This window comes from Triticum dicoccoides, chromosome 5B (assembly GCF_002162155.2).
Source record: "Triticum dicoccoides isolate Atlit2015 ecotype Zavitan chromosome 5B, WEW_v2.0, whole genome shotgun sequence".
NCBI classification, from domain to species: Eukaryota; Viridiplantae; Streptophyta; class Magnoliopsida; order Poales; family Poaceae; genus Triticum; species Triticum dicoccoides.
Window position 1 is genome coordinate 522,793,475 of NC_041389.1, and position 17,497 is coordinate 522,810,971.

The following is a 17,497-nucleotide window of genomic DNA, read 5'->3' on the forward strand; positions in this document are numbered from 1 at the left end:
AGAATAGATCGGGAGTTCCACCGCCGCAAGCCTCTGTAGCCACCAAAAAACAATCGAGACCTGTTCCAGCACCCTGCCGGAGGGGGGATCCCTCACCGGTGGCCATCTTCATCATCCCGGCAATCTCCATGACAAGAAGGGAGTAGTTCACCCTCGGGGCTGAGGGTATGTACCAATAGCTATGTGTTTGATCTCTCTCTCTCTCTCTCTCTCTCTCTCTCTCTCTCTCGTGTTCTTGATTTGGCACGATCTTGATGTATCACGAGCTTTGCTATTATAGTTGGATCTTATGATGTTTCTCCCCCTCTACTCTCTTGTAATGGATTGAGTTTTCCCTTTAAACTTATCTTATCGGATTGAGTATTTAAGGATTTGAGAACACTTGATGTATGTCTTGTCGTGCTTATCTATGGTGACAATGAGATATTCACGTGATTCACTTGATGTATGTTTTTGTGATCAACTTGCGGGTTCAGTGACCTTGTGAACTTATGCATAGGGGTTGGCGCATGTTTTCGTCTTGACTCTCCGGTAGAAACTTTGGGGCACTCTTTGAAGTACTTTGTGTTGGTTGAATAGATGAATCTGAGATTGTGTGATGCATATCATATAATCATGCCCACAGATACTTGAGGTGACAATGGAGTATCTAGGTGACATTAGGGTTTTGGTTGATTTGTGTCTTAATGTGTTATTCTAGTACGAACTCTATGATAGATCGAACGGAAAGAATAGCTTCGTGTTATTTTACTACGGACTCTTGAATAGATCGATCAGAAAGGATAACTTTGAGGTGGTTTCATACCCTATAATAATCTCTTCGTTTGTTCTCCGCTATTAGTGACTTTGGAGTGACTCTTTGTTGCATGTTGAGAGATTGTTATATGATCCAATTATGTTATTATTGTTGAGAGAACTTGCACTAGTGAAAGTATGAACCTTAGGCCTTGTTTCCTAGCATTGCAATACCGTTACGCTCACTTTTATCATTAGTTACCTTGCTGTTTTTATATTTTCAGATTACAAATACCTATATCTACCATCCATATTGCACTTGTATCACCATCTCTTCGCCGAACTAGTGCACCTATACAATTTACCATTGTATTGGGTGTGTTGGGGACACAAGAGACTCTTTGTTATTTGGTTGCAGGGTTGTTTGAGAGAGACCATCTTCATCTTACGCCTCCCACATATTGATAAACCTTAGGTCATCCACTTGAGGGGAATTTGCTACTGTCCTACAAACCTCTGCACTTGGAGGCCCAACAACGTCTACAAGAAGAAGGTTGTGTAGTAGACATCATCCATCTGCATGGAGTTTCTTCATGCGCTTTACACCGATATGACCCAAACGGCAGTGCAACAAATAAGGTGCACTATCATTATCAACTTTGCATCTTTTGGCATCAATATTATGAATATGTGTATCATCACGATCAAGATTCAACAGAAATAGACCACTCTTCAAGGGTGCATGACCATAAAAGATATTACTCATATAAATAGAACAACCATTATTCTTTGATTTAAATGAATAACCATCTCGCACTAAAAAAGATCCAGTTACAATGTTCATGCTCAACGCTGGCACAAAATAACAATTATTCAGGTCTAAAACTAACCCTGAAGGTAGATGTAGAGGTAGCGTGCCAACGACGTTCACATCAACCTTGGAACCATTTCAGACGCGCATCGTCACCTCGTCCTTAGCCAATCTTTGTTTAATCCATAGTCCCTGCTTCGAGTTACAAATATGAGCAACCGAACCGGTATCAAATACCCAGGCACTAGTACGAGAATTCGTAAGGTACACATCAATAACATGCATATCAAATATACATTTGTTCACCTTGCCATCCTTCTTATCCACCAAATACTTGGGGCAGTTCCGCTTCTAATGACTAGTCCCTTTCAAGTAGAAGCACTCAGTTTCTGGCTTGGGTCTAGACTTGGGTTTCTTCCCGGGAGTGACAATTTGCTTGCCATTCTTCTTGAAGTTCCCCGTCTTTTTACCCTTGCCCTTTTTCTTGAAACTAGTGGTCTTGTTAACCATCAACACTTGGTGCTCCTTCTTGATTTCTACCTCCGCGGCCTTTAGCATTGCGAAGAGCTCGGGAATAGTCTTTCCCATCCCTTGCATATTGTAGTTCATCGCGAAGCCTTTGTAGCTTGGTGGCAATGATTGAAGAACTCTGTCAATGACACAATCAGCTGGGATTAACTCCCAGCTGAGTCAAGTGATTATGGTACCCAGATATTCTGAGTATGTGCTTACTAACAGAACTGTTCTCCTCCATCTTGTAGCTATAGAACTTGTTGGAGACTTCATATCTCTCAACTCGGGCATTTTCTTGAAATATCAACTTAAACTCTTGGAACATCTCATATGGTCCATGACATTCAAAATGTCTTTGAAGTGTAAGTGCATCTAGTGCCCCTTAGTGATTTTGGTGTATTGAAGACTTATAGGTTAAGGGACTAATGTGTTTATGAGTGTACACAGGTCCATAAGACTATGAAGAGTTTGATATTTACAGAGAAAGTCGACCCCTAAAAATGAAGTTCTTCGACTGAAGACTTTGATAATCTGAAGACTTTTTGAAGACTTTGAAAGTGAAGAAATTGGTGTGACCTTGAAGACTTGGTATTCATTTGAGGAACATGAAGCGTGAAGACTTTTGTTTTCGTTGTTTCGTTTTCTCTTTCTTGAGTCATAGGAAACACCGTACTGTTAAAGGGGGCCGAGGAAATACTAAGGAAAAATTTCCATGTGATGCTCAACTCAAAATCCTACACCTACCAATCCCTTCGAGTGAAGCCTTTCGAAATCTCATACAGTTCAGTCAATTTCTTCAGTGACAGAGACGAAGTTCTTCTGGTCGCTGAGGAATTTGTTCTGACTGAGGAGTTAGGAATTCGCCGGTGCGGATTGCCTACACAGTGAGGAACATGATAGCCCTGAGGAATTTGAGAGTCAAATTTCCGACCATTGCTGTGCTGCGCGCCAGCTGTCCCAAAATATCTTATCCACCTAACGGTCATATCATTGAAGGGCATTTATGTCTTATCATGTCGGGTTGCTCCCTAGGCTATAAATAGCCGTCCCCTACAACCACTAGCTGGTTGGCTGCTCCGAGAGAAACCGACACTTGTCATTTGAGAGCATCCCATCCTCCAAGGACTTTGAGCGAAAATCATCAAGTGAGGAAAAACCCAAACCCAAACACCTACAAACCCAAAGTGATTGAGCATCACTGAAGAGATTGATCCTGCGTGGATCCGATGCTTGTTACCTTTGAAGACTGTGCTTCTTCCAGACGGTTAGGCGTCATGGTCTAGAGCATCCAAGAGGAATTGTGGATCACCAAGTGACCGAGTCTGTGAAGGTTTGGAAGTCGCCTGAAGACTTACCATGAGTGATTGGACGAGGTTTGTGTGACCTTAGTTCAAGGAGAATACAGTGAGGACTTGGTATCCTGAGCTGCGTGCTCAGCGACTGGGTGTCCGGGACTGTGTGTCCTTGAGTTTAAATACTCAGCCGCTCCAACCAGACGTACAACTGAGACAGCAGTTGGAACTGGTCTACCAAATCATTGTCTTCACCAACCTTACTGGTTCTATTTCCTCAACTCTTTCATTTCCTCATTACTGTGTTGAGTGATTGTTCATATCTGTGTTTGAAGACTTTGACTGAAGACTTTCTCAATTTCCCCAGTTCAATTTCTTCAGTCTGTTTGTCTTCATCTTGTGTTATCCTGTGATTACGCTTTCTGTACTCTGTGCTTGTCTTCATTTCATCATGATGACTATGTCTGTATTCTGTTATGCTTACTTCTGAGTACTTATTCCGCTGCAAGTAGTTCTTCGCTAAGGAATTTCCTCACCGGCAAATTCCTCAGTGAAGAAATCATAAAAATCGCCTATTCACCCCCCCCTCTAGTCGATATAACGCACTTTCATGAAGTCCCGATTCTAAGCTGTAAAGCATGGCACACCAAACTAACGAGTACTCATCAACACGCGGCTGCCAGGCATTCACAATGTCTGCAGTTGCTGGGGCAGGTGGTACACCTAGCGGTGCATCAAGGACATAATTTTTCTGTGTAGCAATGAGGATAATCCTCAAGTTACAGACCCAGTTCGTGTAGTTGCTGCCATCATCTTCGACTTAGCTTTCTCTAGGAACACATTAAAATTCAAAGGATCGGTAACACGGGCTATTGATCTACAACATAGATATGCAAAAAACTATCAGGACTAAGTTCATGATAAATTAAGTTCAATTAATCATATTACTTAAGAACTCCCACTTAGATAGGCATCCCTCTAGTCTAAATGACACGCGATCCAAATCAACTAAACCATGTCCGATCATCACGTGAGATGGAGTAGTTTTCAATGGTCAACATCACTATGTTGATCATATCTACTATATGATTCACGTTCGACCTTTCGGTCTCCAGTGTTCCGAGGCCATATCTGTATATGCTAGGCTCGTCAAGTTTAACTTGAGTATTCTACGTGTGCAAATCTGGCTTGCACCCGTTGTATTTGAACGTAGGGCTTATCACACCCGATCATCACGTGGTGTCTCAGCACGAAGAACTTTCGCAATGGTGCATACTCGGGGAGAACACTTATACCTTGAAATTTAGTGAGGGATCATCTTATAATGCTACCGCTACTAAGCAAAATAAGATGCATAAAAGATAAACATCACATGCAATCAAAATATGTGACATGATATGGCCATCATCATCTTGTGCTCATGATCTCCATCACCGAAGCAACGTCATGATCTCCATCGTCACCGGCTTGACACCTTGATCTCCATCATAGCGTTGTGGTCATCTCACCAACCATTGCTTCTACGACTATCGCTACCGCTTAGTGATAAAGTAACTCAATTACATATCGTTTGTATTTCATACAATAAAGCGACAACCATATGGCTCCTGCCAGTTGCCGATAACTTTTACAAAACATGATCATCTCATACAACAATCTTTATATCACATCATGTCTTGACCATATCACATCACAACATGCCTGCAAAAACAAGTTAGACGTCCTCTGCTTTGTTTGTTGCAAGTTTTACGTGGCTGCTAGCATGAACCGAACATACCTACGTCACAAAAACCACAACGGTGATGTATCAAGTTTGCTATTTTAACCTTCACAAGGACTAGCCGCAGTCAAATTCGATTCAACTAAAGTTGGAGAAACAACCACCTTTATGCAAAACTAGTTGCATGTCTGTCGGTGGAACCGGTCTCATGAACGCGGTCATGTAAGGTTGGTCCGGGCCGCTTCATCCAACAATACCGCCGAATCAAAATAAGACATTGGTGGTAAGCAGTATGACGATCACCGCCCACAACTCTTTGTGTTCTACTCGTGCATATCATCTACGCATAGACCTGGCTCAGATGCCACTGTTGGGAAACGTAGCATGCAATTTCAAAACATTTCCTACGCTCACACAAGATCTATCTAGGAGATGCATAGCAACGAGAGGGGAAGAGTGTGTCCACGTACCCTCGTAGACCGAAAGCACAAGCGTTAACTTAACGCGGTTGATGTAGTCGAACGTCTTCTCGAGTCAACCGATCAAGTACCGAATGTACGTCACCTCCAAGTTCTGCACACGTTCAGCTCGATGATGTCCCTTGATCTCTTGATCCAGCAGAGTGTCGATGGAGTCGATGAGTTCCGTCAGCACGATGGCATGATGATGGTGTTGGTGATGTGATCCGCGCAGGGCTTTGCCTAAGCACTACGATGATACTATCAGAGGATTAAACGGTGGAGGGGGCACCACACACGGCTAGGACAATGTTGTGCCTTTGGGGTGTCCCCTGCCCCCGTATATAAAGGAAGGGGGGAGTCCGGCCACCAGGGGCACGCGCCATGGGGGGGAGTTCTACTAGGACTTCAGTCCTAGTAGGATTCACCCCCTTTTTTCCTTCTTTCCGGAGGGGAAAAGGGGAAGGGAGAAGGAACTGGAGAAGGAAAGGGGGGCACCCCCCCCTTCCCTAGTCCAATTCAGACTCCTTATGGGAGGGGGGCGCGACCACCCCTTGTGGGCTGGCTCCCCTCTCTCCTATGGCCCATGTTGGCCCATTATTTCCCGAGGGGGTGTCGGGGTCAAAACCGGCAGATCTCGGGTAGGGGGTCCCGAACTGTGCGTCTAAGGCTAATGGTAACAGGAGACTGGGGACATGATGTTTACCCAGGTTCGGGCCCTCTCGATGGAGGTAATACCCTACTTCCTGCTTGATTGATCTTGATGATATGAGTATTACAAGAGTGGATCTACCACGAGATCAGAGAGGCTAAACCCTAGAAGCTAGCCTATGGTATGATTGTTGATGATAATGATGATGATGAGTCCTATGGACTAAACCCTCTGGTTTATATAGACACCGGAGGGGGCTAGGGTTACACAGGGTCGGTTTACAGAGGAGGAGATCTACATCCGAATCGCCAAGCTTGCCTTCCACGCCAAGGAGAGTCCCATCCGGACACGGGACGAAGTCTTCTATATTGTATCTTCATAGTCCAACAGCCCGGCCAAAGCACATAGTCCGGCTGTCCGGATACCCCCTTATCCAGGACTCCCTCAGGGGGGTGGGGGAGGGGGGTTCCGGTAACCTCTTCGTACTCCGAAAAATATCCGAAACTTCCCAAAACCATTCCGGTGTCCGAATGTAACCTTCCAATATATCAATCTTCATCTCTCGACCATTGTGAGACTCCTCGTCATGTCCTTGATCTCATCTGGGACTCCGAACAACCTTCGGTCACCAAAACACATAACTCATATAATACCAATCATCATCAAACGTTAAGCATGCGGACCCTACGGGTTCGAGAACTATGTAGACATGACAGAGACACCTCTCTGGTCAATAACCAATAGCCGAACCTAGATGCTCATATTGGTTCCCACATATTCTACGAAGATCTTTATAGGTCGACCGCAATGTCAACATAGCTATTCCCTTTGTCATTGGTATGTTACTTGCCCGAGATTCGATCGTCGGTATCTCTATACCTAGTTCAATCTCGTTACCGGCAAGTCTCTCTACTCGTTCCGTAGTGCATCATTCCGTAACTAACTCATCAGTCACATTGCTTGCAAGGCTTCATATGATGTGCATTACCGAGAGGGCCCAGAGATACCTCTTCGATACTCGGAGTGACAAATCCTAATCTTGATCTATGCCAACCAAACAAACACCTTGGGAGATACCTGTAGAGCATCTTTATAATCACACAGTTACGTTATGACGTTTGATAGCACACAAGCAATTCCTCCGGTATCCGGGAGTTGCATAATCTCATAGTCGGAGGAATATATATTTGACACCAAGAAAGCAGTAGCAATAAAACTGAACGATCATTATGCTAAGCTAATGGATGGGTCTTGTCCATCACATCATTCTCTTAATGATGTGATCCCGTTCATCAAATGACAACACATGTCCATGGCTAGGAAACTTAACCATCTTTGATCAATGAGCTAGTCAAGTAGAGGCATACTAGGGACACAATGTTTTGTCTATGTATCCACACATGTATCAAGTTTACGGTTAATACAATTCTAGCATGAATAATAAACATTTATCATGATATAAGGAAATATAAAATAACAACTTTATTATTGCCTCTAGGGCATATTTCCTTTAAGAGAACCATGCCCAATGGCATGTTGAAAGAACCACCACTAAAAGAGTGAATGCCATGGAAGAAAGTAGCACGGAGTTAACATCCAAGCTTGATGAACTTATCTCCATGATAAAAGGTAAATAAGAGGTAAACGTGAAGGCTATCACCAGTGAAGAAACCAGTGATGTGAATTTTATCACTCGTAATAGCTACAATCCTAATTGGAAAAGTAATGGATATGCTCATAGACTTCCTTATCCTAGTAATGGAGGAGCATCCAATAATTTTAATGGAGTTAATGGTAGCAATAGAAATACTCCAGAAGAAATTCTTAAAAGTTTTATTGCTAGTCAGACTGAGCAGAATGAAAACTTCAAGAATATCTTGAAGAACCATGATAACTTACTTGGTGAATTAACCAGTAAGGTTGTTGGACTAACAAATGATGTGTAGATACTTGAAGGAAGATCCAAGAATATGAAAGCACAAGTGGCAAAAATAGCAGAGAGCCAAACACTATTTTTTGTTAAGTTTGTAGGTAAACCAGTGCCTAATCAAATTGAAGAATTTAAAATGGTGAGAAGCAACGAAGAGAAAGCTGAAGTACTTGATACAAGTCATGTGCTAGAGTACAATTATACCGTTGTAGATTTTATGAAGATGATATCCATGAAGTATCCACTACCGGAGGTAACTAACAATGAAGCATATAATGTTTTTGTTGAACAAGTTGCAGCCAAGGTACGTGAACTTGATGATGAAAGGAAGAAGTTCTACAGTAAGTTACCAGCTAAGCAAGAGGATGCTTTTGAACCTACCATAGAAATTGAGGTAGGATTGAATAAGTTCAATGCTTTATATGATCTTGGGGCAAGTGTTTCCACTATCCCCAAATCAGTTTATGATAGTCTTAATCTTGGTCCTTATGCTAATACGAAGATCATGTTGAATATGGCTAATTCTACTTTTACTCAAGTAGTAGGCATTAGGCATGGTGTTATAGTTCAAATTAGTGATTGACATGTCATTATTGATCTTGTTATAGTAGATATGCCTGAAGATCGAATTGCTCCCATAATTCTCGGTAGACCTTTTCTAAGGACTATTAAAGCCGTGATAAATGTGTTTGAGGGGAATTTTAGATTTGATTTACTCGCTGAAGATCCTTCTGCGAGACAATTCCCGAGGAAAAAGAAAATAGAGACCTACTTAGGAGAAGGCATCATCGTGAATGCCAGAAGCTACGAGCTCGGTGTGTCTGAAACCACCTTGATCACCACTACGGTCGAGCTAACCGACCGAAAACAAGCGCTTCGTGGGAGGCAACCCACACGAATAAAGTAGAAAAGTAAGTTTTTTATTCTTGTTTCAATAAAAAGAGTGATTGAAGTTTTATATGAAGATGTGAGTTTGGAGGAGTGGTTCTAATGAAGGCTTTGCGTTGTGCAAGTTGAATTATGTGTTGAATTGATGTTTGGATGCCTGGAAATATGTCTATGTATTGTTTTGGAACTAACCACGCAGGAGAGCTAAGGAAAAGAAAAGTTTCGCAAGAAACAGATGAAAAGACGACATCTTTGTCTGGACCTCAATCCGGGCCGGCCTAGATCGGGTGGCCCTGTTGGCGATCGAGTCGTATATGTCGCAGTAGGCGAGGTATAGACCCCGCGGCCGAGGCGTTCCCGAAATCGCCCTATTCCTCCGCTCTCGGCGACCCGTCCTCCCGCCGGCCGCCGCCTCCACTCTCCGTCGGACAGCGGCGGCGCTCCCCCTCGCCCCCCCACCCCCCACCGCCACTCCCTCGGGCAAGGCCGCAACACGGGGAAATCCGAGGAGGAAGGATGTCGGGGTTCGGCGACGGGTACGTGGGCACCGCGCAGGATGCGGTGAAGATCCGGCGGCTTGAGAAGCAGCGCGAGGCGGAGCGCCGGAAGATCGAGGAGCTCAAGAACAAGAACGCCGACGGGCAGCCGGGCCTCCTCCAGTTCGGCTCCAGCACCTCCGAGGTAAAACCGTCGCCGCGTCCATCGCGGGTTTGGCTCGCGGCCAAATCCTCGTCTGTTTACTGGTGGATTCCCTTACTAGCATGCATGTGGAGTTCGATTTAGATGCTGTCGGACTAATAGAGACATTTGGGTGCGCTTTGGCATGAGTAGGTAATTGCTCGATTTGGCAGCCCTGTGGTATGTTGTTACTTTTGTTTGTTGGAGAATTATCTGTTGTGGTCGCCACGACATAGGTTAGCTTTACTTGGATAACTGGCACTGCACTTAGAAGATGCAAGTTCATAGCCTTGAAGGACATGTGGGTACTTATATACTCCCTCCGTCCGAAAATACTTGTCACCAAAATGGATAAAAGGGGATGTATCTAGATGTATTTTAGTTCTAGATACATCTCTTTTATCCATTTTGATGACAAGTATTTTCGGACGGAGGGAGTATTTGGTAACACTGTTGGTTGATGCCTCACAGTTCTGTTCAGCTGGTGTTTTGTTGGATTTGATGAGACCTGCACGTTAGATTTTGGCACTTGAATGATTCACCTAGCTAACGCTATTGATTCTTTTCTTTTTAGAATTATATGTATGTATTTTTACTGGGTGGATTTATTTATTGGATCTTTGACATGGCTTCTTCACAGGATTCTAGAGGTTTTTGCAAGTGCCGTGTAAATGTATACCGTGGAGCTGTATTTTAGTACAAGCTAACACTAAGAATTGTGATTTTCAGATTCTTGAGACTGCATTCAAGAAGGAAACTGTCGGCCTAGTTACGAGGGAGCAGTATGTTGAGAAGGTAATAGACAGACCATTTATGTACATCAGCCTTTCCTTGTCTATTCCTGGGCAAAGTAAATTTTGTTTACTTAATTTTCACCCATTGCCTGAGCAGAGGGTTAACATACGAACTAAGATTGAGGAGGAAGAGAAAGAGAAGCTTCAAAAATTGCAACAAGAGTGAGTTTGAAATCCTAGCTTGACTGAATCAGGAACTTACTTTAATTTTTTTCCTTATGCCAATTTAAGTGTTGTATTGTTGGTTTCAGAGAAGAAGAACTGCAAATGCAGAAAAGGAAAAAGAGGAGAGTGAGGGGAGATCCACGCTTGTCATTCTATGATGACATTGGGAACGGAAGTGACGAGGATGAGTTTGAGAACCGTATGATGTTCTAACCTTTTCATTTTTAGTTACTCATGTTCTGTTGGCTCAACTAGTGTGACTATTTTTCTCAAGCATATACCGTTTCAGTTTGTATAATCAGGTCATCTGTTACCTGTCACATTGACTGTGGATTTCCCTTATTTGATTGTTTATATACTTTTGTGATGAAGATTGTTACTTGCAGTTTGTATATCATATTTCTGTCTTTCTTTCAGACGCTAGCACAGCTGAGACATTGTAGATGAATTTCATCATTTAATAATAGGACATATGTCATTCCTTTGTATGTACTGCTCTCATCTGCTCACAAACCGGTGTTACGTCTTAGTATTCAAATTAAACCAATCAGTCCTTCATTTTGACAACTCATTGTTGATCGCAGTGATGTTTTAGGCCAAGGATCCCTATGTTGCTATAACCTATATGTTATTGAATTGGATTAGTAGTACACTATGATGAAAATTGTGTACGATAACACTACATTGCTAAATGAAATGTTGCTTTGGTCCATACTTGATTGGTATTTAGTCTTCCACATAAAATATTCCATACCTGGTATGGTAATGCTTACTCTGGAAGTGAAAAAGTGTACTGGTTTCTCTTGACCTCCGTTCTTTGCAATACTCATGGTGTTCTATATGTACATTATTTTTTGCGAATCTGCAAGGTTTAACTCTTGTGGACCAATAGGTTCTTCTCAGCTGCATGTCCTGCTTTGTAATTTACATTGCTTCAAGTGCTGACGAGGCAATGCGATATTTGATTTGTTCCACTGTAGGCTGCAATGTCACCTTGTTGTCATGACCTGAGTTTTTGCATAGAAAGTTGTGTATAGATGGCCTTGCATGGAAAGTTGGAAATAAATGAACCTAGACTAGTTAAGTGCACACTTTCTGCTTCTTGCATTGACACAAAATAAGTGCATATATGATTGAAGGAAAAGATTAGAAAAATACATGCTGGTTAACTTTTGGATTTACAGCAGTTGAAAAATAATATGTCGTTGTTCCTAGATCCAACGATCAAAAGAGGGGGAAAATTGAAATACACTGCTACAAGACTCCTCCTTGCATTTTTTATTCTGTAGTTTATACCAATAGTTGATCTAGTTACACGATGCGAATAATGATCGGTTCCTGGTGACGGCTACGAACATGATTATGTTCTGTTTATTTACAATCGCACTGTTTGTGCTCACAGTGCCCTGGGATATGTATTGACCTGTCCGCACTGTTTCTTTATGTCTAGACCCTTTGAACTATTTATGAGTTATCAGAGTGTATGAACGTTTTACTCATTATTCATTACAGAAGAAACTCAGAAGAAACAACTTGGAAAGGATCCCACAGTTGAGACAAGTTTTCTACCTGACAGGTATATCTTTTAGTTTATGATCACTTGGAGTGTTGGTTGTCATTTTCAAGCTTTGTTTAACCCTCAAGCTGTTTGCTAAGAATGATCCTTCAGAGAGAGAGAGGCAGAGGAACAAGCAGAGCGAGAACGCTTGAAGATGCAGTGGTCGCGTGAGCAAGAATTGATCAAAAGTACTGCCACATGCTGACAGCATAATACCTTTTAATCTAATGTGTATCTTCCTCTTTTGGATTACTCTTGCATCAGAACTGATTAAACAATCATATCCCTCTTTCAGATGAACCTCTTTCAATCACTTACAGTTACTGGGATGGTACTGGTCACAGGAGAGCTATCCAGGTGCATTTTTAACACTGGAAAATTGTTCCTCTTTTGATTGTTCTAAAGATGTGAACTGTACATTTCAAACAAATTATTCTACACCCCCAGGTGCGTAAAGGTGACTCTATTGGAGAATTCTTGAGGGCTGTTCAACAGCAGCTTGCTCCGGAGTTCCGTGAAGTACGGACAACATCGGTTGAGAACCTACTCTATGTGAAGGAAGATCTCATTATCCCTCATGTATGTAAAGTTTGAGTTTGTTCCCCAATAAGTTACGCATTTTGTTTTATTTTAGTATAAGTTTTATTCTGTTCCCATTTCATGTTTGTTATTTTGATTTGACAGCAACACAGCTTCTACGAGTTAATCATTAATAAAGCAAGGGGCAAGAGTGGACCGGTAATGCTTGTTCCTTAACTACCACTGTTTTCTTTTCTTTCCTTTAATATGTTTATTGTTATTCTGGAGCTTTCCCTAGATTTTAAAACATGGATATATGCAAAACTGATACGCTTCTCTTAGATGTTTGAGTTTCTGGCTTGCATCACCGTTATCTTTTAACTGCTCACTGTTTTTCTATCTCCTATCATCAAAGCGCAGTAATATCATATGTGCTGTTTCAATATAGTTTAGCGCACTTACGAATGACGATGGTGAGACTGCATGTATAAAAGAAAATCACGCGACACTTGTTCGTGTTCAACCACACAATAACCTTCTGGTTTTCTATATAAACTCTTCACGATCTAATGAGTTGAGGTATTAATCACTGACGGTGATTTCTGTTTCCAGCTTTTCCACTTTGATGTTCACGAGGATGTGCGTACCATTGCTGATGCAACAAAAGAGAAGGATGAGGTGACTCACCAATCTCTTCTATTTTTGGGGTCCACATGCTGCATTCCAGAATCCAAATCTCTAATCTCATGCTTGATGATTGCAGTCTCATGCGGGGAAGGTTGTGGAGAGACACTGGTACGAGAAGAACAAACACATATTCCCGGCCTCGAGATGGGAGGTTTGGCACCGACCCTTTTATCTTTTCATTCACTTCAGGATGATGTGTCTGCATTGTCAGCAAATTCGTTCAGACAAGTAACCACTTGTATTTCCTTGCAGATCTATGACCCGACTAAGAAGTGGGAGCGCTACACGATCCATGGAGATTAGAGTTTGTAGCATGATGCAGCATAGTTTGAGAACTGAAGTGTTTGTACATTGGATTTATGTAGCAACTAGCACTGCTATTTTGCTAATGCCATATCCGAAGATCATCAGTGTTGTTATCTGCAACGATTTCCCTTACTCAACTGTAGTAAATTGTACACCTATATGCTCCTGAAATTTTTCGTGAAATCATCTGGTGCACTTGGATATGGTAGTTGCACATCTTTTTTTCGACGACCATGCTCCGTTTAGTCTTGTCGGTGCTTTTGGTGCCTGCACAGCGGGTCATGGAGTGTTGCATTTCCCACTGCGAGGGACATTTCCGGTTGCATGCTGCATCATGGAGTGTTGCATTTCCCACTGTGAGGGACATTTCCGGTTGCATGCTGCATGCTGCATGCTGGTGAAGGACATTTTCGTGTAGTATCATGCTTCTCTGATGCAGATATGGTTCACACACAGGTTTTTCCTGACCATGCATCACTCACGCCTGGGTAGGTTGTCACCAACAGTTTGACCATCTGCTGATTGAAAGTAGCAGTTTAGTAGTAGGTTTCATCGCCTAATGCTCTGTCAATCCAGTGATGACACATCATAACACTACTAGCTGCATACTGAATTGTTCTGTGCCAATTTTTCAAATGAGAGGTGGCAGCACGGTTAGACCTCTAATGCACCTAATGCCTTGACTGTTGGAACAGGTGAAGAAAACAAAAATAAACCATGTGACTCGATCCATCACCTCAATTTGAAATCATATCCCATGCAGCCCAACTGAATTAAGATGCTCCCCACTCCATGCAACACACACCTTTCTCCTACTACCACTACACACTCGAGCTGCCCCACAAACCAAACCCTCTTCCACCTCCGTTAAAACCCTACACCACCACCCATTGTTCGCATCATCTAACCATCGCCATGGCCTCTTCTTACCTTGCGATCCTAGTGCTACTCTTGCTGCGGCTCTCCGGCGGCGCCGTCGCCGTCTCCTCCAGCTACATCGCAAGGACCACGGAGCAGCAGATCATCGCCACCGTCGCACCGGCCGCCTTTGCCGACGCCGATGACGGCGGCCAGAGCGCAGCGCAGCCTTTCCTCGCGTCCCCCTCCGGGTCGTTCGCCGCCTACCTCCGCCGCGCCGCCGTGGGCGATGGCGGGAGCGGGGACGTGTGCTACGTCGAGGTTGTCCAGCAGCAGGGGGGCGGTGGCGGGACCAGCAGCGTGTGGGAGTCGGAGTGCACGCCTGTGGGCGGTGCCGAGACCTGCGACCTGGCCTTCTCGCCGGTGGGGCTTGAGCTCTTCGCCGGCGGGCACTCGCTGTGGGACACCGCTGTCGACTCCGACCCCGTGATGCTCAGCCTCGACGGCGCCGGCGACATGAGGATCGTCAGCAGGGACGGCGTCACGGTGTGGAGGACGAGGGACGAGCCGTGGACGGGGCGGAGGTGCGGCGCCGCGGCATTGCCGGTGTCGTCGCCTTCGATGGAGGACGTGCTCCCGCCGCCGTCGGCCACTGGCACGCCTCCAGCGGCGACGTCGACTCTTGCTAGTCCGTGGGGCTCGGGCTTCACTTTCGGAGACCAAACGGCGCCACCAGGTGACATGCCGCCTGACCAGATGCTGCCGCCGCCACCGCCAGCTGACGACGACGACGACGATTCGGCCGACTTGCCTGACCTGCCGCTGCCACCGCCGCCTCCTCCGTCTGACCCGTCAACGGACTGGCCGGACCTGCAGCTGCCTCCACCGCCGGCGGACATGCACCCGATCCCCGAGACGCCGAACCAGCCTCTGTACTCGTCTCCACCGCCGGCGGACACGCACCCGATCCCCGAGACGCCGGACCAGCCTCTGTACTCGTCGCCACCGCCAGGGGTCATGCACCCGATCCCCGAGTCACCGGACCAGCCTCTGCACTCGCCACCACCTCCAGCTCCTCCGACCCCCTTTGCCCCGCCCCAGACGCCATTGCCACCCGTCGACACGCCCCCGCTCGTGCCATCTCCCGGCGCGGGCATCGCCACGCCACCAGCTTCATCGGACGACGACAACATGACATTCTCGCCACCGCCTCACGGCACGCCGCACCCGCGCCACCTTCCACTTGGAGCCTCGCCGCCGACGGTGCCGGGGGCAGTGGCGCCGATCAGCGGCGGCCATGGCCCGCTCCCGTTCGGGCAGGGGCAGGGGCAGCATGGGCAAGGGCAGGGGGTGTTCGGGCAGCAGCAGAACCAGCTGCTGAACGGCGGGGGGCAGCGGCTGGAGGACAGCGCTGCGGAGCGGCCGTGAGTTTGGCTTTGGCTGCTCTGGTGGCTCTGGTTTTCGAGTAGTTTCTCATTCTCGTTCGCAAGTTTGTATCACACCACATCCTGTAATTTTGTTTTTCCTGGGTTGGGTTCGTTGAGGGGCCAAGACACGTCCTTGTTGCTGAATTAGTTAGGGGTTTCTGGCAGCATGGCTGGTTTATTCATAGTATGCTTTGTGTTGATGTATTCCATGTACCGGCAGTACGTTCTCTGGTGTTTTCTATATTTTCTTTTAACAATTTTCCTTTATCGCCGGCGCCACATGGCTACAATTTACTATGGATGTTGTAAGGACTTGGGGCCGAGCATCCCATTCCTCTGCTCTCCGGAGACTCTAGCGCGCCTAGTGGTGTACACGTTGGAGGCACTCCATCCATGTGTTGTCTTTCTATCTATCAATGCAATGATACACGCTCATGTATCGGCGAAAGAGAAAACAAAGACAACCTAATTAAGGCAAGGGCCTATCCAGAGACTATATACACCAACCTCCAACTTGGTGCAGGCATAACATGCGAAAATGCTCAATGAAGCTCGGCCTCCAGGGAAGATGTATTTCAAATGATTAAAATTCGAATTTGCATGTACCAAAAAAATTGAAAACAAATACACATAAACTTAGAGACATAATGCACAAATGTGCAAATTTTCATGACGAAATACGTTAAAAATGAGTGCTACACACACACAGATTTTTTTTGAGACTTTTAGTAGATGCACTATTCATCTCCAAAGTTCATGAATTTTTTTTTTTGCACAGATCACATTTCATCCTGAAAATTTACACATATACACGTCGCATCCCGGTGTACCTGTATAATTTTGTTTCAGCATTTTTTAAACTGAGAAGTTCAAATTTTGATATTTTTCAAGATTTTGGATTTTTTTAATTGAGAAGTTCGAATTTTCAGATTTTGATTTTTGTTTAAACTGAGCTCCAAAATGCCCCACTCCACAACATGTCTGTAGCAATGCTAGTAATTGTTTTTAAGAGAAAGGGTTATTTATTACCAATGTATCGGTATAGTGAAAATACAATTCTGAATGCACAAAAAAGAAAGTCAAAAACCTTGTCGAGACATGGGAACACACATTCAAAATCTGACGTAGACATTTCCCTTTTATGGATTGAAGTACTAAGCAACCTTGCTTATTGATTCTGACCAATTTCATTTGCTTTGGATAGCTCCTCGCTCACAAAACTTCAGGACATTTACAATGATGGGCACTCTCATGCAATCACCAATGATGTAACTGTAAGCGCAAGGTCCATTTCAGCATCTTCTAAGAATTTTGAAACGTTTACTGGCAGAGCAATATTTTTTTTTTAAACGGAGACAAAAGATTTGCCTCATCACTATATAGACGGGCACTATATGCCCACCACGATATTTGCAGCGGCATGCATGTATCCAGCTGGAGAGAGCAGCCAAGAGTTATTAACGCCACATGGACGGAGGCTTGTTCAATTTATACATCTGAACCATA

At 44.4% G+C, this 17,497-nt stretch overlaps 2 protein-coding genes across 2 annotated transcripts; both read left to right on the top strand.

The window, feature by feature from the left end:
- The first annotated feature begins 9,336 nt into the window (after positions 1 to 9,336).
- LOC119311321 (protein XAP5 CIRCADIAN TIMEKEEPER) lies at positions 9,337 to 13,907 on the top strand. Its single transcript, XM_037586962.1, has 12 exons — positions 9,337 to 9,680; positions 10,407 to 10,472; positions 10,569 to 10,633; positions 10,723 to 10,835; positions 12,149 to 12,212; positions 12,306 to 12,382; positions 12,490 to 12,551; positions 12,642 to 12,773; positions 12,879 to 12,932; positions 13,326 to 13,391; positions 13,477 to 13,551; positions 13,653 to 13,907. Exons 1-12 carry the CDS (start codon positions 9,516 to 9,518, stop codon positions 13,701 to 13,703), a joined length of 990 nt encoding a protein of 329 aa, XP_037442859.1. The 5' UTR covers positions 9,337 to 9,515; the 3' UTR covers positions 13,704 to 13,907.
- Positions 13,908 to 14,565: 658 nt separating this feature from the next.
- Positions 14,566 to 16,346, top strand: LOC119311322 (vegetative cell wall protein gp1-like). The gene has a single exon (XM_037586964.1). The coding sequence runs from the start codon at positions 14,622 to 14,624 to the stop codon at positions 15,990 to 15,992; it is 1,371 nt and encodes a 456-aa protein (XP_037442861.1). The 5' UTR covers positions 14,566 to 14,621; the 3' UTR covers positions 15,993 to 16,346.
- Positions 16,347 to 17,497: the final 1,151 nt, after the last annotated feature.